This window comes from Cucumis sativus, chromosome 3 (genome assembly GCF_000004075.3).
Source record: "Cucumis sativus cultivar 9930 chromosome 3, Cucumber_9930_V3, whole genome shotgun sequence".
NCBI classification, from domain to species: domain Eukaryota; kingdom Viridiplantae; phylum Streptophyta; class Magnoliopsida; order Cucurbitales; family Cucurbitaceae; genus Cucumis; species Cucumis sativus.
The window spans coordinates 8,285,974-8,297,547 of record NC_026657.2 but is presented as its reverse complement, the minus strand read 5'-3'; the positions used below and the strand labels follow the sequence as shown (position 1 = coordinate 8,297,547).

The 11,574-nt window shown below is 28.6% G+C and overlaps 1 protein-coding gene across 3 annotated transcripts; it reads right to left on the bottom strand.

Moving 5' to 3' along the window:
* Positions 1-4,887: 4,887 nt before the first annotated feature.
* Positions 4,888-10,629, bottom strand: LOC101221193 (very-long-chain aldehyde decarbonylase CER1). 3 transcript variants are annotated; one of them, XM_031881862.1, is made up of 9 exons: positions 10,377-10,617; positions 9,922-10,145; positions 9,287-9,519; positions 7,792-8,011; positions 6,986-7,361; positions 6,353-6,454; positions 6,104-6,250; positions 5,343-5,516; positions 4,888-5,265 (listed from the first exon to the last, which is right to left on the bottom strand). In XM_031881862.1, exons 1-9 carry the CDS (start codon positions 10,434-10,436, stop codon positions 5,089-5,091), a joined length of 1,713 nt encoding a protein of 570 aa, XP_031737722.1. In that variant the 5' UTR covers positions 10,437-10,617; the 3' UTR covers positions 4,888-5,088. The 3 variants fall into 3 exon arrangements, with proteins under 3 accessions (XP_031737722.1, XP_011650828.1, XP_031737723.1); XM_011652526.2 differs by having other exon boundaries at positions 5,912-6,250; positions 10,377-10,610; XM_031881863.1 differs by lacking the exon at positions 4,888-5,265 and having other exon boundaries at positions 5,349-5,516; positions 6,103-6,250; positions 10,377-10,629.
* Positions 10,630-11,574: the final 945 nt, after the last annotated feature.

Here is an 11,574-nt window from a genome sequence, read left to right as displayed (position 1 = left end):
TGAGTTTGATATTTTTATTACATTGTTGAAAAATCCACAAATACAAAAATATTGACAGTAATCCACAAATACACATGTTTACTTATTTTAAAATAAAAATAATTATTTATAGCTTAAATTTATTTGTTCAACCTTTTGTTTCTATATTTCTTTTCTTTCATAAATATACATTAAAATAAAATTTTATATAAAATTAAAATTGATATTTTAAACTTTAGTTAAAACATAAAATCTCACGAAATTTCAGAACAAAAATTTATACTTAAAACATACTAAAACCCTAATCATAAACCAATTTGTTTTTGGTTAAAACATACTATGAGTCCGTTTTGATCGAATTAAGATTTTTTTTTAATAAACTCATTTTAAAAAAAAACTATTTTGAATCACTTCCAAATAATTTAAATTTTTTTCTTCAAAATAACTTATTTTCTAAATTAAACACTTGAAAATGATCCAATTTATAATTATAAAACTACTTTATTTTGATCGTTTTCAATCGAAACTTCTTTTACACGTTTTTTAAGCTTCACGTAAGACGTTTACAAGAATTTCATTATCCCGGAACCAATAAAGTCCTCAACTATTCTCTCAAAATGTAAAGACGGAAATGGAAAAGTCGTTTCCATCTTTCCTTGGCCCCGTGAACATATCTACTCAACAAAACGAGGGGAAGTTACGGAAATGGGAAATGGGAAATGGGAAATGGGGGAATTAATTAGGGTTAGGTGATGAAAGGTTTGTTTTTGGTGACTTGGGTTGGCATAGGGCGGTCATGGGTCAGAGCCAGCGGTCAGAGGTCTGCTCCAAACCAACCAAGTTCATAAATGCCCGCACACACACACACACACACAACACAACACATCTTCTCTTATCAAATTTCTTCACTCAATTCAATACCAAATTAATTCAATCCTTCTTTTCCTTTTCAATTAATTTCTTTTCTCCACAATTAAAAATACGTAAAAAATCAAAGATTTTTGGTTGATGACGTGTATAATATTCAAAGTTTATTTGCAATAATTCATTGCCCTATTTTGATATTTAATTGAGCTAAAATGAGCAAATATTTATGGAATCTTTAATTTAAAATTAATTAAGGTAGTTGTACAATTTTTTTTTAAACTTAATATGAGGTAGCACATTTTTTTTTTTAACTAAAGGAAATTGTACCTTTATCATGTTTTTGGTTGGCTATGTTTAGCCTTACGTCTTTTACTAACTTCAGTTTTATAGCAATATTATAGCAATATGACTACGGGATATGTGTGTTTTGTTTGATGGATAGTTACGTCCATCATACGTTGATACATTTCTTTTGTTTATGAATGTGATTTGGAACATATATATACACTAAATATTACAAGATCAAACCGTGAAGATATGTTTCAACATATGCCCTTTGCTTTTCAATTTTTATAAATTTTCATTTATTTTTTTGCTTCCTCCTCTCGAAAAATTGATATGAAGGACTATTTCATTAATCAATTAGATTTTTATTAAAAACCATCTTACACTAAAATAAAACTATGAATTTTACATATACGTCACGAGGTAAAAGGATTGTTTGATTTAGAATATGATTAATGTTAAATATTTTGTACAGAAATATTAAAGGATATAAAATTTTGTTATTTATTTTATAAATAATTTTACTGTTTACCATAATTAAAAAGAAAAAATGTTATTTTAAAAGACTACGCTTTTTTGTGATGTTCACACATTCCAACTTGTGAAAGAGAGAAAAGAAATCCAATTCATGCACATGGAATGTGGGCCTTAAATGGGAAAGTATATATTCACACAAATAAAATTTATTTGATAATTATTTTAGTTTTTAAAAAATTTATTTGACTTATTCATACAATTTAATTCAACTATTACAATTCTCTAACTTAAAAATTTATCCATACAAATAGTCATTAAATAATTATTAAATAAGATTTGATGATATAGATATATTAGTAATGAGGAAGTTTATGATTCAAATTTATTTATAAATAAAAGAATGGATGATGTTAGAATAAAATAAAGTTGGGTGGGAATTTGGAAGAATTTTAAATGAAGTGCATACTTCTTCTTCTCTCTGTTGGCTGTCTAGAAGGAACATAAGCTATCAGATAAGATTTTGTCATCCCTATGTTGCCTCATCCACATTCATTAATGAATTCAAACCATATATATATACATACATACAAATACATATATATATACACACACAATTTAATACATGTTGGAGGAATTACAAATAACAAACAAAAAAAAGTTGTAAATATTAAAAAACCATAATAAACGTGTATAGTGTATTTCTCTATATCAACCATCAATAATGCTTATATATTATTGAACAACTATGTTGAAACGATATGTAGTTCAAAACCCTTTGTACTAATGAGTAGATAAATATATAGCACTGAATATTTGTTAGTGTTTTCGTGATGATTTAGAAAAAAAATGATGATAGCAAATGAATTCAAACTCTTTGTAGTTAATACAAAAACTTAATTACTACCTAATCACGTTTAATAAATATTGACACATGACATTACATATTTTATTTTATAAGGTTTTTTTAAATATAATAAAATAAATTTAATTTATATAGTTTGATTTTATGGATATATATAATTTTGAAAGGAGAGGTAGTTGGGAGTTATAAATGTAGAGGAAGTGAAAGGGTAAGAAGAAGAAAAAGAGAGAGTTCACTTGAAAAGGAAAAGAATAAATTTAAGCGGGAGTGACGGTGGCTTGACAACTAACTCGGGAGCAGTAGCTACCTGAGCTATTGACTATTTGTAATTTTGTATATGGAAAATACCCTAAAAAGGCAACCCCTTTGAGCCCTATTTTGTTCATTTTTCATCTCAATACTTAAATACCTAATCTCTCTCTCTACCTCTTACTACCATTTTCTAAAATATACAAATCATACGTTATAATAATTTGTGTACGCGGTGTATAAGTCGTCGATAAAGATGCAAATGAGTTGGTTTGGATTAGAGAAATTTTTTTAATCTATCTAAATTTTTAGGTGGATTAAATAATATCTGGTTAGGTTGTTGGATTATTTATTTATTTTTATTAGGGTAAAATACTTAAACTTGTCCCCAACACATACACATATCAAAATCTATTTTATCTATTGTATAAACATCAAGCAAATTTTGTAATAATATGTACATACATTTTAATAAGGGTTAGATTGAGTCAATTCAAATTTTTAAAAATATAACACGAACTCAATTCGATCCAAAAAATATAAAAAAATCAACTTGACCCAACTCAACTCTTATAATTTAGATTGAGTAATTCAGATTGTTGAATTATTTGAAAACTCTAGATTATTCATGAGTTGAAGTTGGGAGTACTCGTCGTTTATTAAATAAATAAATAGCCTGTGGTACTCATGTGTATTAGTTAAATTAAAATATTTAGAGAATGGAATTATTCTTTAGATTTTTAGGCTATTAATTAATGAAATTTGGACAAAACCATATGGATGCAAGTGTTATTTTTTTATTTTTCAAATTTAATATTAAATGTAAGATAAGAGTTTTTAATTTAGTCCCTGCTGTATGTATTTATTTGTGTCATTTTTATTAATTGGTGTTAAGTCTACTAAATAGTATATTTTGTGAACATATGATCAACTTAGAGGTGTAGGTTATAGGCCACCAAAAATATGAAAAAAATTAAAATGTGTTATTTTAAGAAATGATATATATTATTCAATTCACCAAAGTCCTAAACTCTCCCGAGAATGGTTAATTTAGGAAGAACGTTTATGAAGAGACAAAATTGTTAGATATTATGATTAGTTTTGTTCTCCTTTTGATGGACTTCACGATAGAAAGAAACGTTTATAGACTTAAGTTAAGAAAAAACCTCACCCTCACAAAGGAAAAAAAAAAAACTCTCAAACGACAAATTAGTATTCATTAGATTCAATTGATGACTTTCAAATAGTCAAACTCAAACAACCAACTAAAATTCCGGTCCGTCAAACGGTACAACATACCATTGTCTCGGTTGAGTTACATTTTTTTTCTTTACATAGTTTTATTGAGTACGTATAACTTTGAACTCAAGATCTCTTATTCACTCGGTTGAGTTGAACTTATATATATTAGCAGTTTATTGAATATTAAGTTTAGAATGTGATCGTAAAGTTAGGTTTCAATTGAAATATTATAGCTAGTGTTCCATTTATCTTATTGAAATAAATTAAAATTGACCATGTTACAATGCCTAGTCCAAATCCATGTGTTTAGAATAGATATAAATTTATGGTTGAATTTGGGGCCCAATTTAACATGTTAGATTATTTTGAATTTTGAGTCTCCAACCTATTGGTTTGGGGCATGTGCATTGTTGGAAGTTGGATTGGCTTATTGTTGGTTAATGCATGCCATAGCTAAATTTTAAATGTTTATGTCAAATTAGTTTCATTTGAGTTTTTTTTGTTGTTAAATTATAGATAGTGTCTGATATGTTTTCAAATTTTAAATTTCTTATAAGACTATTTTTTAAATAGCAAAATAAATTAAAATATTTTCAAGCTATTGAAAAATTTAGATTATATAATTGATAGTATTTTATCACTATAGCATATCAATGACTATCGGTGATAAAATTTGTTATAGATTATAAATATTTTCCAAAATATACTCTTTTTAAAATTTCTCCTTTCTTATATTAAGTTCATTAAAAAATTAAATACATAATTAAGTTAAACTTTGAACTTGGCTTACATTTTAAATCTTTTTAATAAATGCCAGTAATTTAACTTAATATCTTAGACTTGTAGCTTGAATAATTATTTTATTTATTTATTTATTTTCGTTGGGTAGATATTAATTAAGAGGCCAAAAATATCAATGATATTTCTTCTAAATTGGCCCGGGATTCATTTTTCTTTGAATTAATTTCACCCCAAAATCCTACCCGACATGTCGGTGTATGTGCTGCTTCGATTGTATCTTTTTTTTTAGAAAAAACTTCGCAACAAAACATATAGCTATAAAGAAAATATCATAGCTAGACATAGTAGATGCATTAAAACTAGAAACCACATGGAGCCATAAGTAGCTAGGCAGTAGTACTTGGCATTATTTCCAAAGGCTGAAAACCATGTTGAAGGCTCGCTAGCCAGACCTGCTCGACATCAAACATAGCATCACCGCACTCGTGCTCTGTCCACCCTTCCATCGCATGCACAATGCCCGCAACACGCCATGCACTCATCACTCGTCTCGGCAGCCAATTCTAGAAATGAATATTAAACTTACATCACTAATTACGTCCAACTGGACGAAGTGTATTTTGTTGTTAGGGCATATTACCTCACAAGAATGAAGATTTTGGAGGGAAGGAGGGGCCTTCAATGCAGGGGTGTAGTGGTAAAAGCAATCTTTACGTAAAACCTTTGGAGGGAATTGAGAAAATGGAATGAAAGTTGTTCCTTTTGGAGCCTTCAGTTGTTCTTCATCTCTAACCCCTTCTCCCACCAACCATATCTGTAATATTTATTTTTTCAAATTTCTATTATTATTTTTTAAACTACAACAAACCAATAAATAATAAATAAAGTTTGATTCATAAAAATATGTTCAATTCTATACTATATTCTCTCAATGTATTGTTTGATAATTCATTTTGGTTTTCAAAATTTAATCTAGTAAACATTACTTTAATTTATATTCATTACATTTTGAGTAAGAATCCAAATGCTTTTTCTAGAAATCTGAAAACTATAATATGAAATTGAAACAAAATTGGTTAGGAAACAAGAAAATAAGTTTTGAGCTCCAAACTCAATACTATGTTATATTAGCATTATAGGTAGAAATTGAAATGAACAAAAATAGTTAGAGTTAGGGAAGTGTATATATATATATATGTATTCATTCACATTTTGAGAAGAGGCAGTTGAGAGGAGAAGAGTGGGTTCTTCAAAGTTGTTGTTGTTGTTGTTGATGTTGGTATTATAATTATAATTAGAAGGTTTTCTGTTGAGCCTTTTGTAATTTTGTTCATTCAAAACAACAATTTGAATGCCTCTTTTGGAAAGGGAATGATAAATTGCAAAGGCCAATTTTGTAACTTTTCCAATGAGAAGGACTTGTGTTGCAAACTTGGGAATATTGTTGAGCACTACACCCACAGCCAAGCTATTCCCATCCACAACCCTCACTTTTAGTTTAGGGTTTCTTTGTACATATAATGCTCCATGTTTGTTCAGCTCATCTCCCTGCAAAATTTTGATACACATCTCTTTCAAATTATACGTATCAAAAATGAAAAATGAAGAAGGGTAAACTGAAATGTATATATAAATATATAAAGAACTTGCCTGATTCAAGAGGCCTAAAGTAAGTACTTTGCAACCTTTCTGATCTGCATTGATTATGGCTTCTTCAATCAATTTGTTTATCGGTTGCCATTGAATCAAGAACTACATATAGATATTGATTAAACTACATGTGAATGATTTATTCATAAATCAATATTTATTGAAATAAATATGGACATGATTTAGCTAAAAGAAAATATTAAACTGTAACTGCTTTTTAAAGATCACATGTTCTTTTTTAAAATTCCTAAAAAACCCAGTTTTTTCTTTAATGTTTATTTATATTCCATATTGCATTTGAAATGTAACACAATTGGATTTGGTTTAAAAGTAGTTAAAGTTTGAAGATAATGATTTTTTTAAAAAAATCATTTTTATTTAAACTTTTTGGATAAACATTGTTTTAAAATACATTTTTTTGTCAAACACTCCAATTTTTTCCACTAGAGAAGTTAATCAAAAACATATCTTTTTGCAATGTTGGTGGTAAACTTTCATATTCTAAAGATAATTTTGAAATTTTTATTAAAGAGAATAATGAAACTTTAAAAAATAGGAAGAAACAAAAAATGTATTACATATATATATATATATATATATATATAATTTAGTGTTAAACAGTGTTGTTGTTACCTGAAATTGATACTTGGGGATCGTCCAGGTTTGCATATTGAGCTCATCAGTTTGGTTCCTCTCGACGATAAACGTACGACCATAGATCCACGTAAGCAGCATGGAGACGAGGGTGATGGGGTAGAGCAGCCAGAGATACCACGTGGAGGTGTGGGGCCTGGATGCCAGCGAGGCAAATCCTAGGCGTAGATGGTAGATGGATTGGGGAGATGTGAGATGAGTCAGATGGACCACGTCAACAACGTCTTCTTGCTTTTTAAGAGATTCTTTGTAAAGAGTATCTGAAGATTTGTCGAAGGTGGCGTAGACGTAATCGTAAAAAGGCATGAAAAGGGAGTAGTTGGTTCGGAATTGGGTGTGATGCAACGAATGAAACCTGCCATTTGGACAGTATTGTTCATATATATATATACCACCAAGAAAGATAATTGAAAATAAATGGAGATCCATAAAGAGATTCTTCTTATGTACTGTGAAGATGTAAGTAGGGGGATGATAAAACTGACGTTATTCACCTATTCTGATCTGATTTAGAAAATCATGGTTGAAAACGACTCTCCTATTTATTTACTTTCATGCATTCATCTTTATGATTCTTTTTTTTTTTTCCTTTTCTTTTTTAATTTTCAAAAACTAAAAATAAAGATTTTAAGGTTCAAATATCAATTTTGGCATCTACACTTTAATGTTGCTTCATCTTTGCTTCTTATAATTTCAATTGTTCAAGTATATTCTATATATTTTTCAACAAATCTTAAGTCTATTCTATGAATTTAATAAAATTAATAGAAAAAGAAAGAACTTACGATGGAGTATAGATGAGGAACTTGAGAGGAGGAAAAAGGGTGAAGAAGCGATTGGGAATGAACTCGAAGTTGCAATGTCCCATATTGTTCATGAAGTCAATGTAAGTAATGTAAACAACATATGCTGCCACCGACATTGTTCCACTAAACACTGCCGTCATAATTGGTATTGCAAACAGAACAAAGTATGCCAATTCCTCTACAAATGGATGTATCACAGCTGCCATTTCCAACTTATATATATATATATTAAACATCTTCATTATCTTTTTATCATATATATGATTACTTTCTTCCTACAATTACTCACTGTTTTCAATCTTAACTGTAATATATACCCTATGGTCATTTGACAAAAAAGAATTACAAATATAGAAAATTCTATTATTGAATTTATTGTTAATAAACACAATTTAAATATTGCTATTATATTGTGTTATATCTACAAATAATAATCAACTATAACTTATACTACTCTTTTGTAAAAAATTTATAAAACAAATGCGCTATTTTTTTTTTAATGATTCGTTCAATTATTGTTATATACATGTGAAATGGATTTTGGTAATTTCATGTCTTTAACTATGTATATTCTAGGGTTACCTCCATATAACCCCAAATATATATATGGTCAAAACAATAATTTAATAAGCCATTACTTCTGGTAAACAAACGTTGACACTTTTCGTTGGTGGGTATAAAAATGAAACCATGATCGAGCTTTGAAGGACATTTAATTTTTGAACTTTAGAAAAGCAATCAAACTTAAAAGGGTAAGGAAATAGTAAAATTAACTATGGAAATGAATAATACTTTATCATATATTTGGATAGTTATATGAGTTGTCTTCCCTTATATTATAAACGAAGTCATTATTATTTCTTTTTTGAAAACAAATTAAATTATTTGAATTGGTAAAAACCAACTAAAATATTTACTAAATAGAGTAAAATATCACAATATATAGTTAGTTCGGCTATACTAGTATATAATCTGGTTATTTTATCACGGATTGATGGCGATATTTTGTTATATTTGTAAATATTTTCATAAGTTCCGTGTGAAAGGGGTTTTTTTTCAAACATATGCACGAACAAAACCACTAAAATACAAAATTCATTACACTCCATAGAAAAAATGTAAATATTTTGTCTGATAATCTATTTTTTACGATTTCTTAGAAAACATATGAGAAAATAAAAGTTTTCTATTTCCTACCCAAAGCACAGCTCGGTGGATGAAAAATTAATCACCATTCAAAATGCCAAAATAATAGTTCAATCTTCTATTATAAAAGAAATTAATATTTATAGTTTACATTTTAAATCCTTAATATTTGTTTTAGATAATAAACCAATTAACTTTAGAAAGAGAAAGAGAAAGAGAAAGGTGTTTAAAAACTTAATTTTCGAAAAAACAAAAAAAAACTGACCGATCACAAGAAGTTGAAGAATTACGAAATGGGATAGGAAGTGTTGAAGTGAAAAAGACTTACAAGTGATTGGCTGAGTAACAATGGAGGAATGGTGGTGAGAATGATAGCGAGAATATAGATAATGATGGTGGAGAGCTCTGTGAAGCCAATAGTAAAGAAACTCCACTGGACCAATATGGAGCAGAAATATAATAATCATTCCATCTGTTCTCCATAGAGGAAGTTTTGAAGCTTCTTCCATTACATAGCTCACTACGTAAAGTAGCAATCCAGTCAACAATATTTGATCGTCCCTGTCCACACACACATACAACACCACCATTTACTATCTTAAATCATTCATTGGCTAAAAGCCATATTATTACATGTGTTGATGAGTCACGATCAATTTTCTTAATTTTTTTTATGGTAGATTTTACAATTCTTAACTATTTTTTATTTTTATTTTTTAAAATTAAATTTATTTTCTGTCGATGTCTTATAATGATTTACATCTTTCTTAAATACAATTAGTACAAATGTTGAATTTTTAATCAAATGACTTATAAAAACAACTTGTTGAAAGCTATATTATTTAGTCTTCAAAATTTGACCTCATTTTTAACCATAGTTAAAGTAAGCAAAATGTGGTTATCTGAAAATCAACCTATTGAAATGAGAAGTATTAAATAATAGGATTATGAGTAGGAAACTACCAATTTCCTTCTCTGTCGACTTGATCAAATTCGATGCCCTTGTCCAGAATCCGAGCATTGCCTTTAGCAGTTCTATAACGAGACAAAGAGATCCAAATCTGATTATGAATAATCCTCCACAGAAGAAATGGAAAAATCACAAGACATGAAACATCCCTCTCTGTTTCATCCTTCACCACATACTGATAAATGCTGTGAACCACCCATGGCGCCAAAATCACATACTACAAACCAAAAATCCTCAAAATAAGCTACACATCAATTTCAAAAAATACACAACAAATCACAACACAGAAAGTGTGATTTAGAGATGTTTCATCATCGATAAGTCTAGATCAGAAGTTCATTAGCGACATTTTCACAAACAGAAGGTGGGCAATAAACACAACGTGTGAAAAACGGAGGAACGCATCAGGAAAAGAAAGGAAAGAAAGAGAGAGGAGATGGGAAAATACCTTGAAGCTGCCGAGAGGCTTCCATGGCCAATCGGTGAGGATTCCGGGAGTGGAAGCCATGAATGAAACAAAAGGTGAAGCTCAGAGTGTTAGGTTTTGGAAGTCTGGTATGAATCTCCTCCAAAGCTCGTCTCGTTTTATAATGGCGGATCGCTGTTCTTAAATCTATAAATTTCAATTGCTTCTTAATCGTTTCTTTAATCACCGAACTCCGCCCCGTGCTTCCTTACTCGAAATGGAAATGATCAACAGAACTTTCTCTCTTGTTTTCCAATCACGATTGAGACATTTCCGATGATTAATGGTGTGGTTACTTGTAATCACTCCACGTTCATATCTTACCAATTATTTTCCAAACCAAAATTTAAAAACAATAACACTTTTTAAAATTATTTTTTACTAGTTTTTCAATTTAGTTTAATTTTTAAATTATGGGTAAGATGTAAGTAAGTTTGTTGATGATATGTAATTAAAATTATCTTCAACCACAAATTTAAACTTTTGAATGAATTTATAGTTTAATATGGTATCAAGTGTGCAGTTTAGTAGGTCTTGTGTTCAAGTGTAGATATTTAAAGCTCACAAGTAAGAATACTTAAAAAATGGAAGAGGAAGCAAAGATTATTTTTTTGGTTTATATTTTGAGGTCGGGAACGGAAAATGGAAGAGAATAAAATAAATGTATATATATAAACAGACTATTATATTTATAAATATATGAACTTGTTTTCATGGATTTAGAAACTAACGATTTTATTTCGAGCCATTTTGGTATTTACTTTTTTACTTGTAAGAAAAAGTGCTTTGGATGACATATTTATATAATCTTTTTATCAAACCTTTAAACTCTACCATGCCAAAACCATGAAGATAGTTTAGTGATAATCTGTATTCATGCAAGTTGAGGAGGTTCGGACCTATACTAAATCCGTCAGTGTTATAAAACCGTTTAAAATATTTATAAAATCTATAAAAAAAGTTTCTTTTGACGTATAAGTCATGAGATATATATCTTATGATAATCTATCATAATCTATTACGTATATAAAATAAATTTTTGCTTTCTTTATAAATATTTATATATATTTTTTAAATATTTAATATCTTCAAGAAAATACATAAAAAGTAATAGAACTATACATTTTTTCTAAGAAAACGGTGAAGATTAAATTAAATTAAATTCATGAGTCAATTTTTG

Coding starts and splice junctions, on each gene's coding strand:
- LOC101221193 (XM_011652526.2), bottom strand. CDS start 10,436: ATGGCTTCCACTCCCGGAATCCTCACCGATTGGCCATGGAAGCCTCTC. Junction 7,362..7,791: donor TTCCTCATCTATACTCCATC/GTAAGTTCTTTC, acceptor TCCAAATGGCAG/GTTTCATTCGTTGCATCACA. Junction 5,266..5,342: donor AAAATCTTCATTCTTGTGAG/GTAATATGCCCT, acceptor ATTCATTTCTAG/AATTGGCTGCCGAGACGAGT.